Genomic DNA, 25456 nt, shown 5'->3' on the forward strand with positions numbered 1-25456 from the left:
CAGTTGTCGTACAATCTGCTGCTGTGACTCTGTTAAGTGTTCAAGTTTTATTGGTGGATCCCACTGACTGGGTCTCTTTGATTGATGTGGTGTAACACCCACCCCACATGTCTGCACCGTGGATGTTGGCTGTTCTATCACCTGCTCCATCTGAGTCTCATTTCTCTGGAAAGAGTCTGTTTTTATTGGGTAAGTTGTCTTTACCACTTCCAGGTGGCCAAGGATGAGTCGTGGCGCAAGTATGACTGGGTGACTGGCTGTATTAGCGATGGCAATTGGCACTTTTGCTGTCTTCCCATTACCAACTTTGACTACGCCTTCCTGCATTATTAAACACTCTGGTAGTGGTGATGGTTCACTTGGAGTGAATAACAGGCTTTGTTCTTGAAATTGCCCCCCAATGTGTGCTTGTGCATAGACAGTGGTTATTTGCCCTGCGTTGAGCTGGACCTTTTGTTTACCCACTCGCACCGTTCCAACTGTCACATTTGAATTTACAGTCTTCAACAGTTTAAGCATAGATCTGGCCTTATTCATTGAAATAGAGAAAGCTTTGCTTACCCTACAGACAGTACTGGACCATGGTCTCTGTTTCTCCCACCTGGTAATTATCTCTTCGATGATATTGTAACCGATGATAGGGTTTTCAGCCACGCTAATATCACTTGCCACGAGTATGGGTACTTGCAGGGTCCCTTCTGTACCTGGATCATCACTTAGACGGAAGCTCACTTCCACCCAGCCATCAAAAGGGATCTCTGTGTGATTGGCAGCCAGTCCAGTAAGCGTTCCTGGCCCCAGGAGCTCCTCAATCGGTCTGACGGTGGTATGTGGTAAGTGTCGTTCCCTCCAGTCTGCGTTGATAATACTGGCTTGGGCTCCTGTGTCCCATAAGGCTTCAACTGAGACATCATTGAGCTGGCAGTGAACCAAGCACCTTTTTCCAATGATGTTCAAAAGTCCAGGCGTGGCGAGGGACAGTGACTTATCAGCAGAAGTGATCGCATCTGAATGAGTAACAGGTTGAATATTATTTTCTTTACTATTTTGCTTGCTTTGTACAGGTCTGGATGTCTGTTGCATTTCTGAACTCGTCTGGGACCCAATGGCGGAATGGACTACTGGGGGGTCCAGCTCAGCAGTCCCCTCCCGTTTCCCGATGCGGGCCTCCGTTGTCGACAGCCCCGTGACAGATGTCCATCTTGTCCGCAGCGATAACAGTGCCTGCACTCTTCACCTCTTTGGGCCTCCTGACATGAACGGCAGCCTTTGGGTCTCCTCTCAGTTCGAAGTGGGGTCATGGGAGGGTGAAACTGTGATCTGGTCGCTTCCATTGTCTCTCTGAACATTTTGGTCATTTCCATAACGTTTGCTCTGAGGTCTTCAATTGCTTTAGCAGTGTCATTGTTAGTCTCTTTGCTTTGTATCTGTTTCTTCTTGTCTTTGCCAGTGATAATGTCTTTCATTAATGTCTCTTTCCTCTGTCCTTGAGTCTCCATCTCGCTGCTCGAATGTTGCTCAGTGTTGCAGATGTGTTCTACTGCTCGAACTTCACTTAGTCTAAGAGGCTTTGGAGTCACTGCTTTCTTTAACTTTGTTTGTCTCTCCAATTCCAGATTAGCAGCTTCACCGATTTTCTCAATCAACACTTCATCTGCTACTTTAGGATCACTGAGGTATGGTTTGACTTGGAACTTAACCGCATCGTTTAGAAGGCCTGTCTCCACAGAGCGAAGGAACTTTCGTTGGATGAGCTCAGGGCTAAACTGTTCTCCATCATGCTCATCTCCAGATGTCCACAGTAGTTTCTCCCTCAGTTCAATGGCTCGGAACAGAAAACTTTGAGCAGACTCCTTGGGTTCCTGAGAGATGTTCATGAGCCTGTGCAGTAGATCTGATGAAGAGTCTATTTTATAATGTCCTCTGAGGATGGTCTTTAATGTAGAAAGTGTGAGGTCTCGCTTGATTTCAAGGAGTTCTCTGAGGGGAAGGCCAGGACTCACTGCTCTGATAACTGCTTCAATGATTTCCGCCTCTGCGTACCCCTTTCTCACTCCTGATTCAATCTGGTTGTTGAGGCTAGTGTATGATAATTTTTCCTTTTGACCAGCCTCTCCAATCTGTCCGAAGACTCGGAATTCCCTCCTCAGAGTAACTTCAGGAATCGGTTCGTGTCTGGTGGCTTGCTCTTTCACACTCATTTTATCTTTTCCTCTCTGTTGTTTTTCTTCAAGTAGCCCAATCTGTTCCTCTAATGCACGACGAGCATTTGCATGAGTCTGCTGTAGTTCTGCATACTCTTTTCTTAGCTTCTCTATCTCAGACTGGGTTACTGGTGACACTTTGAGCTCGGCTGGTTCCTTAAGGGACTCGATGAAGCACAGAAGTTCATTAAGGCTCTCTGCATATTGTTCCTCTTCTAAACTTTCCTCAATTTCATCCAATGTTCCCTCTGCCAGCCTTATCAGCGCTCGCCTCGTTTGGCCTGGGAAACCTTCACCCGATGGCTCGCTGCACTTCAGATGGAGGCAGACTTTTATCAGATCATGCTTCTCTAGCATTAGAAACTTGGAACTAACGCAGTCTTGAAGTTGTTCCATTTTTTTTTTGTTTGTTTGTTTGAATTAAGTCTCTATAATGTACTTTATTCTCTATTGATGAATCTTCTGTTATTTCTAGGTTCGTCTCAGGGAGGAACTGTCTCTCTCACATCCAATCAGCAGTCCTCTCCTGGCTGGCTCGCCATGATGTTGCACACACAGAAGAGGCGGAGACTTCTGGTGGCACATATATTGTTTTATTGCTGTAAAAACACATAAACAGAGATAGGAATTAGTTGTTTTCAACTGTTTATCAGTGACTGCCAGAGTGGCTTCTTCATATATAAATTAAGCTCTATGTCCTTAAACTCACTTTGCACAATCTTATGACACTACATCAAAAGAAAATAAGAATATATTGCTGTATACTGTCTGTAACACATTAACATTTCCATTACATCAGACAGACAATAATACTCAATACTCAATAAACAGCACTTAGTTTCCTTTTTAGTATGCTATGTCTCTCTGTGTGCTCTGTTATAAACGATCTGTATCAGCAATTTATTTATTCCTAACCCATGACAGGTTTACAGAACACAAACGTAACAATAAACAAATATAAACTCTTCCATAACCAATTATTACAATTATATTGTAATACTAACAACATTAAGCAATATGATTATGTTGCTGTAATATCTCGCGCGGCCTCCACCAGCCCAGCGGAGTCGGCCGCCTCCCAGCCGCGATTGCGCAATCCATCGCGCGGGCGCCGCCGGCCGCATCTCAACCGTTAAATTTATCGAATTAATATACAAATTCATCAAACTAACACATATAACTAACGTATAACATTTTATGAACACAAACTGTGATGCCACATCACTCATCTTACCTGTAAAAACACATAAACAGAGATAGGAATTAGTTGTTTTCAACTGTTTATCAGTGACTGCCAGAGTGGCTTCTTCATATATAAATTAAGCTCTATGTCCTGCGGCTCACGATCGCCCTCTAGCGTCACCCGCCAGCGTCTACAGGTCTACGTGATGTTCAAGTTGGCATCATTGCACAATACTATATACAAATATATTTTGATATACATTTAACACAAGAACCATATTTTACAAATGACAACTAATAATATTAATGATAAGCAATACATACATAACTACTTGAGTTCATACCACTACACATACAGTCTTACACTTACACAAAACAGTTTTGAATGATGTGCTGGTAATGTAAATACTCCAATTTCATGCATGCCATGTATGTAAACTTATATACATTCAAGTTCACACAACTACATAATCACGGCGTCATATACATCCTCACACTATCAGTGAATGGGCACGGAATAAACTCATAACACAGAATTAATGAATAAAGGATAACATGAAACACATACAGTAACAATATGTTTGGCCGCCGGCGGGAGACATGATCACGGATCCGTCAGAGATGCAGCTCGGTGATTATTACATTTGCCAACTACCAAATCAGTCGTGATGAGAAACGGCTATATCACGTAACGTTAGTGTGGACGGATATTATGATATTAACGCGTGTGACATACGCTTGATCAAAGTTTATTCGTTTCTGTTATTAGTAATCAGTTACTCCTAGATGACCATAGCTTTGCTATTGCTTGATTCATGATAATAATCTGTACAATATTGTGATCTGAGCACATGTTGTTACCTAACGTTATATCTATAAGCTAACACCGGTCTCTGTCCTGTTCTCCACTGCTTCTCCTCACACAACAGCTCAATTTGTCTCTTTTGACTGTTATTCTGTCTAATTCTGGCCTGTCCCTGCTCTCTTGACCACATAGCAGGCTAATTGTATGGCTGTGATTAGTTATACGAGTATACATAGGCATTTACAATTTCCTCAGCATCTGAACTGTCATTGCGATCCATTGTTTTCCTATAGAGGGTATGCACGTGACGTCACCGTCGACCGTTAGGACTGCGGTTACGCACGCTGAGTGGCAAAAGACTGAGCAGCTATGGCGTTATTTTACTGTCAATTGTCGAGAGCACATTATTGTGACGCGAGAGCATATCAATGTAATGCGCGAGCGCAAATCTGTCCGCTCGCGCGCGGATTTCCTCTGCTCTCGCGCAAATCTGTCCGCTCGCGCGCGGATTTCCTTTGCTCTCGCGCAAATCTGGACGCGTGCGCTCAAATATACAGTGCTCTCTTATGAACTGCCTCTCCTCTCGCTCAGATATTGCGTGTGCACGCTCAAACTGTTTCCTGCGTGCTCAAACGTGTCCTGCGCGCTCAAACTGCACATGTGCGCTCACGAATCTCTCCGTGCTCTTGCAGAAATTAATTTGCTTTTGGATTAAATACTGTCAAAAGTTATAAACCAATCAGAAGAGACGACTGATCCATGAAAATGCTACGTGGAATCTTATTGGCTGAGAGTGAACTGCGCCTGGAATTCTTTCGACAAAAATATATATTTTATTTCTTTACAATTTAATAATATTTATCAAATGTAACCTAGTCTAACTGCATCACATTACAGGTCAAACCCCTATTTATCTAAACAAACAAACAAAAAATGTTTCTTAAAGTTATTGTGGTCATACGTTTTGTGTTGAAATTAAAAAAAAAAAAATAGGTAACATTTTACGCGCGCGTCCAGATTTGCGCGAGAGCAAAGGAAATCCGCGTGCGAGCGGACAGATTTGCGCGAGAGCAGAGGAAATCCGCGCGCGAGCGGACAGATTTGCGCTCGCGCATTACATTGATATGCTCTCGCGTCACAATAATGTGCTCTCGACAATTGACAGTAAAATAACGCCATAAGGCAGCAGCATTGGTTTTCAGCGTGAATGTCGCGAAAAACACACAAAACAAAACCCTGAGGTATATATTTAAAAACTAGAGAAAGCAACAGAAAAAGAAGCAAATGGATCACTGCAAGTCACAGAAACAGCTGGACTCCAGGCAAAGAAACATGGATTTGCAGTTGTCATTTTGTGTCGGATTTTGAGGTAAAATCATACCTTATATATTGTGACGACTCATCAATTAAGTATTTTCCATCTTATATTATGCATAATTGGGTGTTTTTAAATAAACAACACTGTCAAAAACTATACTATAAAACGATATATGTTTTAGGGCTGGACAATATGACGATATAACATGGATATAAGTGATTAAGCAGATTTAAACCTACCTATATTGTAGTTTGCTTTATGTATTTCCCCGTCGTCAAATCAGGCACATATAAATGTCAAGAAACACGACTCCTGGCTGCATGTCAATATCCATGGATTAGGTTTATTTGACAAGTTGTAAGAAACACTTTCGAGTCCAACCTTTAGGGTAATTAGTTAGTTTTACTCGCGTTTTCGCCGTTTCTCCTATTAATCCAGTTACGCAGCAGGTTCTTTTGCCACTCAGTCCAGCTGAGGGAGCGCGTTTTTTGCGGGAAAGTGACGTCGATGCATACCCTCCCTTCAGTGACGTCACGTCCGATTTGGCATTTTTCAGATGCGGAAGTAAAATTTTCTCACAAAAAACGACTCCAGAAGCCTATGTAGCATATTTATGCGTGTTTTTTTTTTTCAAGAAAACTATTTCATACATTATTTTTCTATACATTGAATCACTAAAGCTCTAACCTGCAATATGCCCTTTAATTATTAATTATTCCCCTTTGGGCTAATTTGCTACAATTATTACATACAAAATACACTTTTTGAAACATTTTTAAACTCTAAAATTTTATTGATCAATGTAACTCTTGAGCCACGTAAAATAAGCATTGATGAATTTAGTATCAACAGAACAAGTGCAGCATTCTTCAAACATATCAGGACGTTGTGTAATTTAAAGTGTTAGTTCACCCTTTAAATTTTAATAAAATCTCTGTCATTAATTACTTACCTTCATGTCGTTCCAAACCCGTACGACCTTCATTCATCTTTGGAGCACAAAGATATTTTTGATGAAATACAAGAGAATTCTATTGCTTCCTCAATAGAAATTACCACATTCAAGGTCCAGAAAAGTAGTAAAAACATAGTTAAAATAGTCAGCATGACTACAGTGGTTCAACCTTAATGTTATGAAGCGACGAGAATGCTTTAAAAAAACTTTATTCAACAAATTCATCTCTCCCCTGTTTATCATGTTTATGTCTGAACGCCGACTCCTGCGTCAGCATCACACGCATGCGTCTTGATGTTCACGTGAACAGCGTCGGCCAATACTGAGTCGCCGTTCTGACGTACAGTAGAACCTGGAAGCACTGCAATGAAAATAGCGTAGGAGAATGACAGGGGAGAGACGAATTTGAATTTGTTGAATAAAGTCATTATTTTTGTTTTGTTTTTGCGCACTATTTTAATAGTGTTTTTATTATACTTTTCTGGACCTTGAATGTGGTAATTTCATTGCTTTCTATTAAGGATAAAAAACCTTTTGGATTTCATCAAAAATATCTTAATTTGTGTTCCGAAGTTGAACAAAGGTCTTACAGGTTAGGAACGACATAAGGGTGAGTAATTAATGACAGAAATTTCATTTTTGGGTGAAATAACCCTTTAAAAGACTGTGTCTGTCAGGTGTGGTTGTAATGAAGTGCACGACGAAGGAGTAGATAGCAAAAACAGTCTTTAATAAATCCAGCAAGGTAACACTCAGGAGATCACTAGGTCGAAAGACGAAACCGAACAATGAACTGAGGAAACTAAGGGCTTAAATACACACAGAGTAATCATCGGAATTAAGAACAAGTTTGAAACAAATGAGTAACTATGGAAACTAACAATCACTGGGAACACAGGCAAACAGGAACAAAACAAAACCAAGCTAAAACACAAATCAACTAACAGAATTAAACATAACCCTTACAGTATCATAGCCACTGGTCTTTGTGTACTATGTTGCTGGTCTATTCAATTTGAAAATAATGCTGTTTTTCTATCTGATCTAATTATGTTATTACTCATATTTTTCAGAAGGCATTTCCTAAATGTCAATAATTTACACCGCACTGTATTTGATGAGGGCATAAAGTGCTGTCTTATTGCCACTTCTGCCTCCCCTTCCAGCGTTCTGTTACAATGGTCTCCACCATTTTTTTATCAGCCTCTAAGTATGCTCTAATCCCATTAACCAAGAGCTACCTTGGATACAGGTGCCTTAGGCTTTCATTTTGCCTTTAAATCCAAAGAGTGTTTGTGCAGTGAAAAGGCTAACCGATTTTGTTGTCATTCGGCAGTTCCATAAAGCTTAAATGCTTTTTAGCATGCTTTTACAATCATAACTTAAGTGCATGACCATTAAGACCCTTTAATTAGTTAATTCACCTCATTTTTTTCATATGAAAGGTGAAGTTTTGGTGCATAAATGTTTTTTTTTTAAATGCTCTAAGTGCACAATTATGGCCTGACTCTGATTAAAATAAATTAAAATATCTACAAATAAATATTTTTAGAATATTTAAACTAATAACAGATTCCTTATCCAAAAGATGGTCTGCTTTTAAACTCCAAATATGTGAGGAACTAAATTAGGTGTATTAAATATTTCATATTGCTCTATTATTAATGTGAACAGAGGGGAATAGAAGCAATAAATTCCTGGAGGGAAATATGATTATGAAACTGATCCCTAAAATCTTTGACTGTTTGTATGAATCTGGGTTTCTCGGTGAAGGAACATTCCCACTTCATTTTGCTTTATTTAAGGATTCAGACGGATCTTAAAATGTGTGAAGTGACTTTCACAGAAAACAGGCTTTGCGATACAAAGAAATTTGTGTGCGTGAAAATATGAGATCATCACACAGTGACTATGGAAACCGTCACACATAATTGTAATCCTATAGAATTTTTTATACACAAGCTCATTTGCATTTTTGTTTAAATGAGGAAAGGAAAATAACATTACTTTAATGACTGTAAATGAATTGTATTGACCAAAGGCCAATCTAATTTACATGAGTCATTTAAGATCATACATAGTGTTTCAAAAATGAAACAAAAGATGTGAAAAACGTGACCAGCTCTATACAATCAAAGATATGACAATCATATATGCAGCTCATTTGTCCGCATAATCACACAAATGAAGGCATGTGCTAAATATCTTTCAATACATACTGGGAAATAATTATACACTAGTTATACCTTAATTATCTTTATATATGAGTCATTGTCTCTTGATGATGTTAGTCACTTAGTGCAGAATGGTACATTACCTGTAAATCACAGGGCATATTATTACAGCACAAAGACGAGGTGCCATTACTCATATCATCTGTCATAAACCTCATTCTATGAATATATTACTTATATTTTACAGCTTAGTACATGCAACAATAAAAAGAGAACAGATCTCCTTCATTCTCTATAGCAGTACAAGTATATATATATTTAAATTGAAACGAATGACCATGCCGAATTATGCCATGACCATATTCATGCACTCTTCAGCAGCAAGAAGTTGTTGCCTGTGAGGTTCTAGCTGTAGTACAGGTAGATCCATGGGTTTGTGCAGCTGTTAAGACTGGCGAGGAGCATGATAGTGACAAACACTGGCCCTGTAGAACAGACATGAGACTGTTAATAAAGAATCAAGCACAAAAATAACAAATTGCACCAATATAGGAAGTGTTCCAACTTGGAACTTTTTCTGTGGAAAAATATTGCTTGTGTGCACCATCTGGTGTCTACCAGGCAACCAAAACATAGTGCGGTTTAATCTGATCAGGTCCTTTCTTTGTGAGCTAATGAATGATTTTACTAATGCCAATCTTATAGGTCTGCAGCTGTGGGGAAATAGATATTTACCATAACAGAAAATGGTTGTGAGTAATCATATGCACATATATGATGGTTCATGGTCCTTTAGTCACATCATGGTAACCATGTGGTTACATTCCAGTATATTGTGAAATACATTTTGTATATATCCTTGTGTACTCTGTCGCGGAAGTTAGTTAGTTAGTTAGTTAGTTCATCCAAAAATGAAAATAATGTCATTTATTACTCATGTCATTCCACACCAGTAAGACCTTCGTTCATTTTCGGAACACAAATTAAGATATTTTTGATGAAATCCGATGGCTCAATGAGGCCTCTATTGCCAGTAATATCACCGAACCACTCAAGATTCAGAAAGCTACTAAAGACGTTTTTAAAACAGTTCATGTGAGTTCAGTGGCTCTACCTTAATATTATAAAGCGATGAGAATATTTTTTGTGCGCCAAAAAACAAAACAAAATAATGACTTTTCAACAATATCTAGTGATGGGCAATTTCAAAACACTGCTTCCGAAGCTTTACGAATCTTTTGTTTTGAATCAGTGGTTCGGAGCGCCAAAGTCATGTGATTTCAGTAAACGAGGCTTCGTTTACACGATCCGAACCACTGGTTTGAAACAAAAGATTTGTAAAGCTTCTAAGCAGTGTTTTGAAATCGGCCGTCATTAGGTATTGTGGAAAAGTCATTATTTAGTTTTTTTTGGCGCACAAAAAATATTCTCGTCACTTTATAATATTAAGGTTGAACCACTGTACTTACATGAACTGTTTTAAATGTGTCTTTAGTACCTTAGAACAACATGAGGGTGAGTAATAAATGACATAATTTTCATTTTTGGGTGAACTAACCCTTTAACGGTTTTTGGACGCACGACAAATGCATATGGCTGTCGCGCTGGAAGCGTGTTATTTTACTTAAATAAGTTTTAAATAAGGATAGTTGTCTTACACAAACGCATCGATTCGCTTCAGAAGGCCTTTATTAACCCCCTGGAGTCGTATGGAGTCATTTTTTTATGGATGGATGCATTTTTTGCCTTAAAAATCTGGGCAGCATAACCATTATAATCCTTGGAGGACTAAGGATATTTTTAAATATATCTCCGATTATGTTCGTCTTAAAGAAGATGGTCATATACGAGTTGAGCAACATTTAACCCAACCGCTGGTTTAAAACAACTCAGTTGATGGGTTTTTTTCCATTTTCAACCCAACTTGGGTTGTTTTTTAGAGTGCATCAGGTCACATAATTCATTAATCATATGAACTCTACAGACGGTCAGATGTTCTTCCATTGACAACTTTACACTCATTGTTTTGCGAATAATAACATTTGTATCGAAAATGTTGTATTAGGTCATGAAAATGCAAAATAGAAGAGTCTCAGACTTTTGGACAGCTTTGACTTACCTTGCGTGGGTGCACTGCTTGGACTCCAAGCTGACCAGAGCTGGACCACGAAGAATGGGCTCCAGCAGAGGGTGTACACCAGGATGATAATAAAAGTCATTTTGACAGTCTTCAGCATTGCGTTTGATATCCCTTTAGTGCTAGAGCGCCCATCACCTGTGCTGCCCTGCAAGGCTTTCCTCTTCATGTTGAAATAGATCCCTGCGCATATCTTTATCTGACAATACATCAAGATTAAGGCTGGCAGAACAAACACTGATAAAGTGATCCACGTTATGTATATTTTGCCTCCCCAGGGCTCAATAAATGTCGCCCAGCAGTCGAAAACGTTCTTCTCAACTTCTTGGAGAGAGAAGATGAACATCTGCGGAGCGCTGAACGCCAGTGAGATGAGCCAGGCGGCGCTTATGGCAACATACCTGCGGAAAGACCCCCTGAGGAACGACACCATGGGTTTGCAGACCGCGTGATAGCGGTCTATGGTCATGGCCACGATCATATACGTGGACGCAAACATCCCGACCACTTGAAGATACTTAACTGATCTGCACACCAGATCGGAGCCTTTGAACCGGTGCGTAATCTCCATGGATAACTGAGGCAGGACTTGGAAGAAAGCGACAACCAGGTCAGCCAGGCACAGGTGGAGAAGAAACAGCTGAGTTCGAGTGTGTCTTTTCCGTCTTTTCCAGAGGGCATGGAGGAGGAATAAATTGCTAAATGTTGCCAGCACGAAAATGGACCCCAGAACTGCAGCCTTCACGAGCGCAAAGTGTCCATCGGATAAACCGAACGCCTCGTGCGCACTGGAGCAGTTACCGCTGCTGCAATTAAGGTTATCAGCCATTGTTAATTTCATCCTACTTTAGTACCTGACTATTTAATTTGTTATGTTTAGGGCGTTTGACTCCTGCAAATGTGCAGCGCTGACGCACACGGCGCGGTGCGCTATGGCACAAATTGGTCAAGACTCCAACGCGACTACCTGTTCACGCACGTCAAGCATTCAGTCATACATTAAATTACGCGATGAACAAACACTTGCCACATTTTTTTTTCTGCAATTGTGCTCTTGAGGTCAGTGATGACTGTATTCTTCCCATAATGCCCATAAGGAAAAAAAAAAAAAAAGGTATTTGACATGAAAAGTGAATGAGGTGTGTTTAAAGTCATAGATCAAATGACTTTAAACATAATTTTCTAAATTCTGTATATTAGCCTATTATACATGTAGATTAGCGAGAGACTATTTGTACTTTTAATTTTTTTTTTTTTTTTTTTTTTTTTTTTTTTTACATTTACGGGAAAGAAGTGCAAAAAAAACGAAAGAAAAAAAACAGCCTCATCATCTGCAATATGTAAACTTATACATTCATACTCAAACAATATTTAGGCCTAAATGAAAGATTTATGTATTTGAATTGCATATAAATTTTCATCCATTTGGATTACACAGTTTTACATAAACAAATAAACTTAATGTGATGTATATTTGTCAGTTATGCATACATGAACCAGGTAATATTTCTGTAATACTAAAACCGAATGTGTTTTAAATGCACAGTAATTTTTCATCAATAAATACAAAGAGTGTCAGTCACATACATTTTACTAATTGTGTATTGCCATATTCATGCTTTTTAATTGAATAATATATATATATAATTTTTTTTTTTTTTTTACAATGAACAGATATATGCTGATTCTAACGCATTTTGAAAATATGATTATTAAATAAATGTAAATATATTTAATAATAAACTATGCCATGATTTGTTGAGTGCACAAATTTTACCTGTTTGATATACATGTTTCATTTGTGTATGACTGACAAATATGCATCACATTAAGTGCATTAGTTTGTGCATGTTAAAACTGTGTAATCTAAATTTTATATGCAATTCAAATACATAAACTGACTGTTTAATTGAGTGTATATTACATAACTGTGTATATTGTAACATAAAATAATACATAAAATCACAAATAGACCAATATTAAAAGTATACATAATGAGAGAGAGAGAGATTCCCACATAACCAAAACCTCATTTAACATATTGAAACTACATTTTCTAACAAATTCTTGAGTGTTTCACTTCATTAAGCAGAACATTTTGAGGTCACTGAAGTAAAGTCAGTCTTTTGATCATCATTCAGCACTGCCTTCAGTGTTTTTATGTTGTTTCAGTAAATTCAAAACACTGACAAGGCAATGAACTGACTTTGATATTTGAGGAGCACTTTGACTAAAGAGGCTTGGCTAATAAGCTGCTATATGACTACTTTATTTCTAGATTATTTTTTTTATTGACACTGTATTGGAGTAGACTTGCATATTTCATTGCTAATAATGATTAATGATATGGGCTGCTGCACAAAGTTCAACATCTGTAAGTCTTTTAGCTCTGATCCTTCTCCTGTGGATATTATGGAAATACATTTTACACTTGTTGAAAACTTGATGTCCTTGAGAACCCCACATGGGATTGCCACCTATTATTTTGGTTGACCACCACCAGCAAAACTCATATAGCCAATTCTGTATAAAATAAGAAAGTAATATTGTGTTTTGTAATGCAGACAAAATATGTTTAGAATTTCAAAATTTTCAGACATCACATGCATGTGTAGTATCTTAAAACAATGGATCGATTTAGTCTATCAAGAACTTGAATAAAATTTGAATAAATAAAAACAAAAGAATAATCAATATTAACAATTACCAATTAAAAAAACGATGCAATTTAAGGACATTCTAATGTACAAGGAATGATAAAAATTAATAAATGGATATTAAAAATAAAAACATTCTTATAGTCGATTTGAAAGACTAAACTATGAAATCCCAAGCAAAAATAAACTCCTTTTTTTCTGAAAAAAAAAAAAAAAAAAAAAACAATGTTCAATGTTAATTCTCAAGTGACTGCCTTGTGTTTGTCTGCCTAGTTACAGTCATATCAAGCTCTGCATTACCTCAGTGGGACACGTGACTTCATATCGTTTCGCTATTGGTCAAGGCGCACCGGGGAAGTTGTTTGTGTCAAAAAGCAGGAAGCGCACATTTTTAGGGGAGGAAAATTGGAATGTTTTTTAAACTGGTTTTCTTTGGAATGTCTCACTGAACGTCACTGGTCCCAGTCTAGCAGGAAATATTCCCTCATGTCACCATAATTCTTCGCGAGGCACAATATATGTAAGTATATGCATGTCTTTTAAAATTAATTTAGATTTTCTCTCCCTGTCTTAACTAACTGATCGGAAGTCAGTTAATAGTCACTACTAGGGGCTGATGAGCCACACCTGAGTCTATAAATTAAACATGTCGAACACATTTAATTCGTACTGAGCGTCCTAGTAGGTTCTCAATACAGGTTCTGAACTAATGTTTTCTCGCGTGCCTTTGTTGGCATGAATTATTCACAACATTTATTATTTGTATAGTGTGAGACTGACAGTTTTTGCTTTTTATTCAGTGACATGACAGTAAGTGCTACCTAACAGTGTTTATTTTTATTTTGTCTCGTTATGTTAACGAAGTCTTAGTTTTGGTTTAGTGTACTTGTTTAACATATGCTGCTCATGTTGTTGGTTATATTTTGAACTGTTGTCTGATTCATAAGTTTGATAAGGCCTGTCATGCACGACCAGGTAAAAAAGGTTTGCCCACTTGACTGAGTTTATGGTTTAAAGGCGGTTGTTAGACACTTTGAAGCGTAGCATTTGTTGCCATTACCATACAGCATGATCATAAGTCCCATGTTTTATATAAAGCAATAAAAAATATTAAGGTTAATTTGTTAATAAACGTTAGTTTTACTTGCTGTTACTATTTAAGTATATTAACAGCTATTTATTAAGGTTATTATTATTAAGCAAACTTATCCTTGTGCCATTCTTCCGCTAGCAGAAATAGTGCTTGGCTTAATTGACCAGAAGTGGCGACTTACCAGTTTCAGCTGTTACGATTTAATACACTTAAATGATAACAGCCACTTAATATGTTGTTGTTGTTATTATTATTATTATTATTATTATTATTATTAATACATTAAGAAAGTTCATCCTTTGGCATCCTTTGATAGGAAACAGTTCCTGGCTTATTTGAACAGTGCTGTGCAGTGATATAATTCAGCTGTTATTATTTATTAGTGGATTTTATGTAATTTGATGTGCCAGGATTGGAACTATTTGCCTTAGAGTTTAAAAATCTATTGGGAGCAGCAGTTTTTTTCCCTAAATGTCCATTTCCAAATGGACCTGAGTGGATATATGACTTTCTACCTCCCATTCTAAAGGCCTGTTCACACTAGGAACTATATAACTATAAAGATAACTATATTGATAAATTTAATATTCCACATCAATGCCTAAATGCCTCAATGCCTTGTTTGTATTCTGCCACTTTCTTCTGAAAGTATTGTTCCTTGATATTGTGTATTATGGTTATATACTCACTGGCCAATTAATTAGGTAAACCTGTTTAACAGCCTGTTAATGCAAATATCCAATCGGCCAATCGCATGGCATCAACTCAATGTAGACATGGTCAAGACAATCTGCTGAATTTCAAACTGAGCATCAGATTCGGGAAGAAAGGTGATTTAAGTGAGCGTGGCATGGTTGTTGGTGCCAAACAGGCTGGATTCAGTGTTTTAGAAACCGCTGATCTGCTGGGATTTTCACGCACAACCTTCTCTAGGGTTTACAGAAAATGACCAGAAAAAAGAAAATATCCAGTGAGGGGCAAATCTGTGGGTGACAATGCCTTGTTGATGCCAGAGGTCCATGAGGTTGATGCCTGGTTCGAGTTGATAGAAAGGCAACAGTCACTCAAATAACTCATTACAACTGAGGTGTTTGGAAGAGCATCTCTAAATGCAGTAATGCACACGTTGTACCGTGAAGCAGATGGGCTACAGCAGCCGAGGACCACATGGTATGCCACTCACTCTTGTCAGCTAAGAACAGGGAACTGAGGCTGCATTTCGCACGGGCTCACCAAAATTGCACAATAGAAGATTTTGGCACAAACAACATGAAAGCATGGCTCCATTTTGCCTTGTATCCATGGTTCAGGCTGGTGTTGGTGTAATGGTGTGGGGGAGATTTTCTTGGCACACTTTGGGCCCCTTAGTAGCAATTGAGCATTGTTTAAATGGCACCGTATTGAGTATAGTTGCTGACCATATCCATTCCTTATGACCACAGCGTCCCAATCTTCTGATGGCTACTTCCAGCAAGATAATGTGCCAAGCTCAAATAATCTCAAACTGGTTTCTTGAACATGGCAATGAGTTCACTATACTCAAATGCCCTCCACAGTCACCAAATCTCAATACAATAGAGCACTTATTGGATGTAGGGAAACGAGAGATTTGCATCATGGATGTGCAGCTGACAGATCTGCAGCAACTATGTGATGCTCTCATGTCAATATGGACCAAAATCTCTGTGGAATGTTTCCAGCACCTTGTTGAATCTATGCCATGATGAGTTAATGTACTTCTGAAGACAAAAGTGGGTCCAACCCGGTACTAGCAAGGTGTACCTAATAAAGTGGCCGGTGAATGTAATTGTGGTGTTGACTTCCCTATTTTGTAGTTCGAGTTTTCATCCTTGGTGTGAAAAGGCCTTCTTAAATTAGGATCTGAAATACGATAACTTAAAGATTCTAACAGAAATCGCCATGGTTACTAAACGGATAAAAGATCATGTTCTGATTGTCTGTAATATGGCCTCTTTTGAGTAAATAAAATGCCTAATTTGTATGCTCTCTCCCACTTAGTTTGACACATCCTGCCCTGTTGAACTGCAGTGTTCCTCAGAAGAGCACCGCAGCTTATGTGGAGATGGAGGAACGTGCTCGCAGCTGTCTGCTGCGCTCCAAAGGCACTCTGGAGCAGGACATCAAAGCCTCCTACTTGATGGACCACATGATCAGCGATGGCGTCTTGAGCAATGATGAAGAAGCGATGGTGCTCAGCAAGGTCTGTTGTTCAAAATGCTCTGTTTTACTTCTATAAAAAAAGAATTCAAGTCAAGTTTCCCTATTTCTGCTTCTCCAGGCCACTAGAAGAGAGCAGGCCGCAGCCCTGCTCGAGGTGCTGTTGAGGAAAGACAACAGGGCATACATCTCCTTCTACAACGCACTGATCAGAGAGAGTTACGGAGATCTAGCCAACCTCCTTCATAGTGACCTGCCTCTGCTCAGCCCTGAGGGAGAGAGGAGCTTTGCTGATGGAGTGTCTCCTTCTGGTAACCACTTGGACGTGTATGAACTTGTCTTTTGAAGTAGGCAAGTATGAGATACTATAGTTTTTGTTTGCTTTTATTCTAGTCCAGGCAATTCTGAGCGAAGGTGGGGTGCCTCAGAGACCCGTGGTGTTCGTGAGCCGACCCGCTCTGCTGAACCTGATCCGGCAGATGCTGTACAAGCTGCAGAATACACCGGGGTGGGTTATAGTGTTTGGCATGGCGGGTTCAGGGAAGTCTGTGATGGCTGCTGAGGCTGTTCGGGACCATGCCCTCATTAAGGGTTAGTGTTTTAGTGTTGTCAAATGATCAAGTAAAAAAGCAGTGTTTGTTTGAAAATAAGTGACTATAGGGACACACTATTCAGAGTTAAAGTATGTATTAAGTTTATTTTCTAAAAGCCCACTAGGCTAAACATGCCCATATTACTGTATGTATTTTTTTTCTCTCTCTTCTTCAGAGTGTTTTCCAGGTGGTGTTCACTGGCTTTCTGTTGGCCAATGTGAGCGGTCAGACCTGCTGGTAAGGATGCAGTCTCTATGTTTCCGTTTGGAGCAGGGTCAAAGTTCAGAAGCCAGCCAGCGGCCACCCTGCTCTGTGGAGGAGGCCAAAGAGCGCCTGCGGTTCCTAATACTCCGCAGGTTCCCCAGGTGAGTTCTGGAAGGATGTGGTCTAGTGCTGCCCACAAGAAGAGGCTTAGTCGACCAAAATTTTATCAGTCTCTTAGTTGGAGGGGAAAAAATTCCACAGGAAGTGATTATACACATTTTTGATTATACAGACCTTGAATCTGTGAAGGGTCTACTTTTATGTGTGCACTCACAATAACAAAATGTTGTACTTTTGTAAAATAATGAAAGCAAACCGGGTGCACTTTCTGCCGTCTCTCTTTGAACTTAAGCATGCTGAAAAAAGAACGAAAACTCAATGAAAACTTTTGAAATGTCAGGTTTGCACAGACATGAAAAATATAGTGCGGAGATGACGAGTCGGCATTGTCAACTTCATCACTGCAGCTGAAAATACAGAAAACACTACTTTATCAATCAATTATTAAAATGTTAAAGCAGTCTCCCTGCTGTTTTTCCCTGACACATTCATAATCATTACTTCTGCCAGTGGACCGTTGCAAGCTTTGTGTGTGCGCTTGAACGCTGATTAGACTGTGTAGGCATTAAAGGCTCTTTATGATTTATATGGTTTATTAATAAATTAGTCGACTAATTGCTTAAAATGAACGACTGCTAGTAGACCAGAATCTTTATTTGTGGTCGGCCCTAATGTATTTTTTATTATAACCCTCCAAAACAAAAAAACAATTGTGATATTTAAAAACTGCTGCATTTCCCTTGTTATCAGCTGCTTCCTCTTATGTACATCCATCAGGTCCCTGCTGATTCTGGACGATGTCTGGGACAGCTATGCACTCAGGTCCTTTGATATTCAGTGCCGAGTTCTTCTGACCACGCGCAACCGAGGTCTGGCTGACTCCGTAAGCGGTGAGTAGTTAATTTTAGTGTGTCCAGTTTGCATTGCATTAGCACAGTGAGTAGTTATTTCTAAAAAGTCTAGTTTAGTTAGTGACTAGTTGGATCTCGTGCCTGCTTGCGACTGAGTTTCGAATTAAATTCAAGGCAAATCCTGCACTAAATGAAGTTACGTAAGACTCTGATAATGGAGAGCAGCTGGTCTTGGAGATAAGCTATTTTCAGCTGAGGTTATGAGAGATATGTTCTTTTGTCTCTATTGTTGCTGTTATCTTGCGCAATTCATTTAACGTTCTAATTTCATTTAAAAAAGTAAGGGTTCATCCGGTTTCTATGTGCTTTGTATTTGTGAAGGTACAAGGTTAGAAGTGCCTGTTGAAAGCGGCCTAGAGGAGGAGAAAGCCTTGGAAATTCTTGCTTTGTATGTAAATGGGAAGCCACATGCACTTCCAGAACAGGCCCGCAGCATTGTGAGCGAATGTAAAGGTACGACTCGCCCTTTTTATGCAAAACTGAAACGTTATGAAAGGTGACAGTTCCCAAGAACAGCATTTCTCACCTGTTCGTTGTCCTCTACCTAACCTTATGAACACTATGTCATGTTCACATCACGAGATCTTGTTCTGAAATCATTTTTGTCTAGATTAAGGTTACAAATTTAATGACTTTGTAAATCATCTCCTTTTAATAACACCTGACCGTTGTAAATGTTTCTCCTTCCGTTAGGTTCTCCTTTGGTGGTTTCTCTAATTGGAGCTCTGTTGAGGGAGTTCCCTGAACGCTGGAGCTACTACCTTCGGCAGCTGCAGAAGAAGCAATTCAAGCGGATCCGTAAGTCATCGTCCTACGACTATGAAGCTCTGGACCAGGCCATGGATGCCAGCCTGCAAGTTCTGGAGCCTGAACACAGAGATCTATACAGAGACCTGAGCATCATGCAGAAAGACATCAAAGTGCCTGCTAAGGTCTGACACACAATCTCATGTCTCGGTGTCATTTATTTTGATTCATAATTTATGGTTATCATACAAAAAAATATGACCGCATTAGAATAAATTATTTCAAAGTTTATTTTGCTGTAATGCAGGTTCTCTCGGTGCTGTGGGGTCTTGAGTTGGAGGAGGTGGAGGATGTCCTACAGGAATTTGTGAATAAATCCCTGCTGTTTCGGGACTGTAACCAGCGACCGTATCTCTATTACCTTCACGATCTGCAGCTGGACTTTCTCACTGAACTGAATCGTGATCAAATGGCTGTGAGTTACGTTACATTTTATTTATTTTTTTAAAAGAGAGACCACCAAAGAACCGTCTGAAGTAATTTTTTCTGTAGGAACTACATAAAAAGATGGTCCGTCAATACCAGCAGTTCTACAATAAAAGCCCACCCAGCTCTGGAGATAAAGAATGTTTGTATTGGTACCACTTCCTCCCATACCACATGGCTAAAGCGGGACTGTCTAAGGTAATGCTACAGTATGACCTACACTAACAGTTACACTCCTCTGGAATTTATGTAGGATCTTCTTATGATTACTCTTTCGTTATGAACATGAAATTCTCCTTTCTTTTTTAGGAGCTTTATTCACTGATGTTTTCCTTGGACTGGGTCAAAGAAAAAGCTCAGATTATGGGATCTGCCCATCTTATCAACGACTATGTAGAATATGGTGAAATACTAGATACAGAGGTATTTATACAGTTTTAGTTAGATTTGTATTGATGTTCCTCAATTGTACATCCCGTTCAGAAATGGTTTGCATTTAATTGGAAAAATTGCCACAGAAAACAATGATTTATGTTTAAAACAGTCCTTCCAGAAAAACGCGGATTTTTTTTGTGATTGTTGCGGGCAAAAATCCTTGACTTTGCGGCACGTTTTCTTAACAAATGCGATGGAATATGCGGGATATTTTTGCAATTTTATGCGATGAAATTGCGGGAACTTGCAAAAACTGCGGCTTGATTAAAAAAGAGAAAAAAAGGTGATTTCCCCCAACTCATTGTTCTCACTAGGCTACTACCTTAATGTAAAGAGTCATTTCTTATTACTTCCTATAATAAGCATACTAAATCACAGAATATTTAAGTTCTCATTCTGCTTTATTTCAGACCTTAAAGGGATAGTTCACCCAAAAATGAAAATTTGATGTTTATCTGCTTACCCCCAGCGCATCCAAGATGTAGGTGTCTGTTTCTTCAGTAGAACACAAATTATGATTTTTAACTGCAACCGCTGCCGTCTGTCAGTGGTATAATGCAAGTCATAATGCAAGTCAGCGGGAACTTGGACTATAAGAGTAAATAAAACACAACAGACAAATCCAAATTAAACCCTGCGGCTCGTGATGACACATTGATGTCCTAAGACACGAAACCGAACAGTATTTATATCATTTTTTACCTCTAATACACCACTATGTCCATGTGATGTCTCGCGCATATGCTTCAATGAGAGCGAGACATCACTGCCGTTGTCAGAGCGCGATCAGACCAAACGAATCGAGTGATGAATGCCGTTGGACATAGTGGTGTATTAGAGGTAAAAAATGATACAAATACTGTTCGGTTTCTCACACAAACCGATCGTTTCTTGTCTTAGGACATCAATGTGTCGTCACAAGCTGCAGGGTTTAATTTGGATTTGTCTAAGCAAGTTTTATTTACTCTTATTGTAGAAGTTCCCATCCACTAGCATTATTTGACTGACAGACGGCAACGGTTGGAGTTAAAAATCATCATTTGTGTTCTACTGAAGAAACAAAGACACCTACATCTTGGATGCGCTGGGGGTAAGCAGATAAACATCAAATTTTCATTTTTGGGTGAACTATCCCTTTAATTAACACATGGCTCAAACTTACAAAACATTGAGTCAAACAAGTTCGCGCGGTCTTTTGCACTTATTTTTGTTTGCAAATGAGAATTTGTCTGCTTCATCATGGTTTCACCGCGGGGTTTGCAGATGATGTTTACGTCGCGTAATTACGTCACTTCATAAGGTTCCCATGGCAATAGGGGGAAAAATAATGGCGCTTTACTTGTGTGATGTAAACGCAACATTTTTCAACTTTCTGCTAAGATATATGTGACTTTTTTGCAACGAAAATACAGGGATTATGAAATCATGCTAGCCCCGCATATATTTTGCTTGCTGAAATCGGCAATTTATGCGGCGAAAGTGCGGCGTATTTGAAAAAATGCGACCCCCGCATAAATATGCGGACTTTGGCTGATTATGCATTAAATCAGGCGATCGCATAATCGCGTTTTTCTGGAGGGACTGATTAAAAAGGCCTGTGTGGGGGGGAAAAAAAAGCTCTTTATGCTCTTAGTTTTGTTTAAACTGGCAAAACTGTATGAAAGCAATAGAACATTTCAATCGCATAAAATTACTTTCATTATCTTATCCACAATAACGTGCTTCCTCCTGGTCGGTTTGATAAATGATACATGTAATGTTTCCCCACAGAATAGTGAGGTGAGACTGCAGTTTCAGGAGTTCCTCTCTCTGAATGGACATCAGCTGGAGCAGAGACCGTTTCCTGATGTCATACAGTTGGCTCTCTCTCAGCCCGCGTGCTCCGAGGTTTACAGGCAGGCCTTGATGCAAGCGCAGAAAAGGGCCAGCAGAGGGCAGCTCTATCTGGATTGGGTGTATGTATCCCTATATTTCACTGCCTCATACAGTGACTTTCGTGTAGTAAATGAGATTTTGATTGAAAGTGATTTGACTCTTAAGGAACAAAAATAGTCAGGACAGTTTGTCCCGGCTGGTCATGCATCCTCACCAGGGGTCTGTCTACTATGCCTGCTTTTCCAAAGATGGGAGTAAAATTGCCTCTTGCGGGGCCAGCAAGATGTTGCGGGTAAATATCCATTTGTGTCCTGACACTGCAGGTTTATGTGTCTGGAAAATATTTGCCTACTATATTTGTCTTCGTTAGGTGTTTAAAACAACCTCTGGAGAGAAACTTCTGGAGCTTCAGGCTCATGACGAAGATATTCTGTGCTGCGCCTTCTCCCCCGATGACCGTTACATAGCAACCTGCTCTAGTGACAGGAAGGTTAAGGTCTGTGTGTCTGTCTTTGTGCCAATTTTATTTATAGGTCAATATCTTTTTGTAGGGCAACAGTTTGCTCTGCTCTGGAATATAATTCTTTTAATATTCAACTTCATGTTGTTCCAAACCTGCATGCTGTTTATAATACAAAATGCTGGGTGAACATTGTTCAAAAATGAGTCAGGAAAATGAGAAGTGTTTTGTGTGTTGTAGTTGTGGAATGTTGAGCGAGGTATTCTTATGAAAGTGTTTGCGGAGGAACACGAGGAACAGATAAACCACTGCCAGTTCACCAACACAGGCCGACGTGTCCTGCTGGCCACCTGCTCAAATGACAAATTCACCAACACCAAGGTCAGATGTTTTTAAGAGTTTTTGACTTCTGTTTTTAATTTAGTTTTTTGAATTTTTAGTAGTTTAGAAGTTGACTACAATAATAATTCAATTAAAAAATTATGTAGATTAATTTACTTTGTTTACATAATTTTTTTTTTTTTGATTTTTAGAATTTCTTTTACTAGTATTTTAAATTAACTTTCTCATTTATTACTAAATTTGTGAACGTGAACCTCTTGAGGTTCATTGTATGAATATTCAGTCAGTAATTATCCTAATAAACCATAAGCACTTCTAACACTAATCTTTCTGACATGATTGGTTCAGAGTTAATTCAGTAACCACTCCAATGACTCCACTTCAGCAATGATTCTGACTGATTACTCATGAGTTCATGAGTCTTTTTGAGGTACTCAAAAAGTCACTGGTGCGTAGCAGGCGAAACAGGTGTGTGGTAGTGGTGCTCCAAAGCGTTTGATTATTAAATCTTTTTTTCGCACCCTCCATTTCCTCTTTCCACATTTAGAGGCAGATTTGGTGAACATGAGTAATGAGAATGACAGCTGGTAGGATGCTCACTCGGAACAGCAGAGGAGGGGAACGGGGCAGCCGTGTAATCTTTACAGCTTGTGAAATTTTCAGAGAATTGTGGGAAATCTGTAGGAGTGTGACAGCAGGAGTCTGCAGTTTAGCTGTATTCATTTGAGGGTGTGAAAACAGTGAGCGCACAGGTGTCAAAAACGTAATGAGAGCACCCCCCCAGTGGAGGCGTGAACACAAAAGGGGCATTTCGTGGAATATCTCTGCTTGAAGAGTGAAAGAAACACCCTGAAATGAGATTTAGAGAATGTAACAGAAGATGTGTTAAACAAGACTAAATATGTTCTCTTATATTGGCTGTCCTGTTCAATAAACCCTGGCAGAGTGATCAAGACACCTACACAAAGCATACATTATCCCTTTCTTCCTGAATCCATGTGTCCTGCCTCTTACTCTTTCCGTGTCCATCTTTGCTGCAGCTATGGAACCCCAACAAGCAGACATCTCAAAACACTATGTTTGGACACATGGAACCCGTCAATCACTGCTGCTTCTCCCCTGACGACGTCTACCTCGCCACTTCATCCAGTGACGGCACCTTGAAGGTAAGGCCATTTCAAAACTGTTTTGCCTGATGCCTAGTTGTTTTTATTGCTGTTATTTGATTACTTGATTGTTTATTTGCTTATTTACTTGTTGTAGTATGTGCATGTGCGTATCATAATGTATATTTTAATTGTGCATTTAATTTTTTTTAACCTTTTACATATGTATATATATTTTTTTTTAACAACTTTTATATTAAAAATGTACTTTACTGGAAATAAAAACAAGACTAGATGTTTTTTTTCTTGTATATATTTAAATTCACCTTTTATTAGGCTCAAACTGGTGGATCATCTTTAGTCAATAATACAGATGACCTCTTATGCACTTTGTCTTTTGTATCTGGCAGCTGTTTGAGGTGTCATCCGCGAACGAGTGGAAATCAATTGATGTCAATAGTTTTTTCCCAGAGAGTGACGATGAAATAAAAGCCATTGTGAAATGCAGCACTTGGTCAGCTGACAGCTCACGGATCATTTGTGCTGCCAGGAACGCTGTGTTTGTAAGTGATTTTGCGAGTGGTGTTGTGAAATGAGTTGGCACTGCCACTCAATATTTTTGATTTGCTGCCTGTAACAGCTTTATTTTCATTTTATTTATTTATTTTGAAGTCTGATTCAGACCAATCCCACAAACGAATAAAAATGGTCATAGGAAAAATCCTATGATAATGTACTTTAATGCACAAATTAAAGGTAAAGCATGAACAGATTAGATTAACATACTGTGGGTGATTGTTTCTGCTTCTGTGCTCATGGTTTTTGTTTTAACTGTATGTTGTTTGTATTGTATGCATGTAGGTGTTTGACGTACAGACATCAGACATGCTGCTGGAAATGAAGACGAGTCGTCTGAGCACAGTTCAGTATTGCCACGCGTGTCCCAACAGCAGCCTGCTGGCTGTCGCGCTCTCTCATTACGCTGTAGAGGTACGCCACACCACAGCGTTAAAATGTGCAGATCATTCCTTTATTAGTGTATACCCAGCACTTCCAAACATATTTTACATTTGTATAGCGCTTTTCACAATACATGTCCTTTCAAAGCATATTGCCTTATAACTCGTAAGGTTTGTGTGACCAACAGATCAAAATGTTTGTTTGCTTGTAAATCACTTATATAATCACTTAAATATGCTGTTACTCCTAAATGTCATGCTGTGTTTTAGCTTCTGTGTCTGAGGGAAGCAATTTAAATGTATTGTTGGTAACACTTTACAATAAGGTTCATTAGTTAACATGAACTAATAATGAACTGCACTTATACAGCGCTTATTAATCTTAATGTTAACTTTAACATTTACTAATACATTATTAAAATCTTGTTAGCATTAATGTACTATGAACAATGAACAACTGTGGTTTCATTACTAATCTTCATTAACATTAGTTAAATACAGTAACAAATGTATTG

The 25456-nt window shown here is 38.9% G+C and overlaps 3 protein-coding genes across 8 annotated transcripts in view; 1 reads left to right on the forward strand and 2 right to left on the reverse strand.

The window, feature by feature from the left end:
• Nucleotides 1-1118: 1118 nt before the first annotated feature.
• Nucleotides 1119-5800, reverse strand: LOC125244958. 2 transcript variants are annotated; one of them, XM_048155348.1, is made up of 2 exons: nucleotides 5749-5800; nucleotides 1119-2803 (listed from the first exon to the last, which is right to left on the reverse strand). In XM_048155348.1, exon 2 carries the CDS (start codon nucleotides 2598-2600, stop codon nucleotides 1119-1121), a length of 1482 nt encoding a protein of 493 aa, XP_048011305.1. In that variant the 5' UTR covers nucleotides 2601-2803; nucleotides 5749-5800. The 2 variants fall into 2 exon arrangements, with proteins under 2 accessions (XP_048011305.1, XP_048011304.1); XM_048155347.1 differs by lacking the exon at nucleotides 5749-5800 and adding an exon at nucleotides 3439-3757.
• Nucleotides 5801-7182: 1382 nt separating this feature from the next.
• Nucleotides 7183-12365, reverse strand: avpr2l (arginine vasopressin receptor 2, like). Its single transcript, XM_048155349.1, has 2 exons — nucleotides 10758-12365; nucleotides 7183-9123 (listed from the first exon to the last, which is right to left on the reverse strand). Exons 1-2 carry the CDS (start codon nucleotides 11614-11616, stop codon nucleotides 9044-9046), a joined length of 939 nt encoding a protein of 312 aa, XP_048011306.1. The 5' UTR covers nucleotides 11617-12365; the 3' UTR covers nucleotides 7183-9043.
• A 1402-nt stretch (nucleotides 12366-13767) lies between these two features.
• The window catches only part of apaf1 (apoptotic peptidase activating factor 1), a 46963-nt gene continuing 35274 nt past the window's right edge, over nucleotides 13768-25456 (forward strand). Inside the window, exons 1-18 of one of the 5 annotated variants that reach the window (XM_048154386.1) lie at nucleotides 13768-13952; nucleotides 16545-16746; nucleotides 16825-17014; nucleotides 17097-17294; nucleotides 17472-17661; nucleotides 18398-18510; nucleotides 18853-18984; nucleotides 19225-19463; nucleotides 19586-19753; nucleotides 19831-19962; nucleotides 20074-20187; nucleotides 21970-22154; nucleotides 22240-22366; nucleotides 22445-22570; nucleotides 22775-22915; nucleotides 23917-24042; nucleotides 24393-24545; nucleotides 24844-24972. In XM_048154386.1, the coding sequence (XP_048010343.1) occupies nucleotides 16609-16746; nucleotides 16825-17014; nucleotides 17097-17294; nucleotides 17472-17661; nucleotides 18398-18510; nucleotides 18853-18984; nucleotides 19225-19463; nucleotides 19586-19753; nucleotides 19831-19962; nucleotides 20074-20187; nucleotides 21970-22154; nucleotides 22240-22366; nucleotides 22445-22570; nucleotides 22775-22915; nucleotides 23917-24042; nucleotides 24393-24545; nucleotides 24844-24972 (2601 nt within the window). In that variant the 5' untranslated portion in view covers nucleotides 13768-13952; nucleotides 16545-16608. Of the gene's footprint in view, nucleotides 13953-14086; nucleotides 14243-16544; nucleotides 16747-16824; nucleotides 17015-17096; nucleotides 17295-17471; nucleotides 17662-18397; nucleotides 18511-18852; nucleotides 18985-19224; nucleotides 19464-19585; nucleotides 19754-19830; nucleotides 19963-20073; nucleotides 20188-21969; nucleotides 22155-22239; nucleotides 22367-22444; nucleotides 22571-22774; nucleotides 22916-23916; nucleotides 24043-24392; nucleotides 24546-24843; nucleotides 24973-25456 lie in introns of those variants that run through there. The other 4 variants (XM_048154384.1, XM_048154387.1, XM_048154385.1 and 1 more) reach the window with 4 other exon arrangements.

Source organism: Megalobrama amblycephala, linkage group LG14 (genome assembly GCF_018812025.1).
Source record: "Megalobrama amblycephala isolate DHTTF-2021 linkage group LG14, ASM1881202v1, whole genome shotgun sequence".
Lineage (NCBI taxonomy): Eukaryota > Metazoa > Chordata > Actinopteri > Cypriniformes > Xenocyprididae > Megalobrama > Megalobrama amblycephala.

What these genes read in the sequence shown, in the direction of transcription:
- avpr2l (XM_048155349.1), bottom strand. Translation starts at nt 11,616, where the DNA reads ATGAAATTAACAATGGCTGATAACCTTAATTGCAGCAGCGGTAACTGC. An exon ending in AAGCAGTGCACCCACGCAAG is followed by an intron (nt 9,124 to 10,757) that starts GTAAGTCAAAGC and finishes TCTGTTCTACAG; the next exon opens with GGCCAGTGTTTGTCACTATC.
- LOC125244958 (XM_048155348.1), bottom strand. Translation starts at nt 2,600, where the DNA reads ATGGAACAACTTCAAGACTGCGTTAGTTCCAAGTTTCTAATGCTAGAG.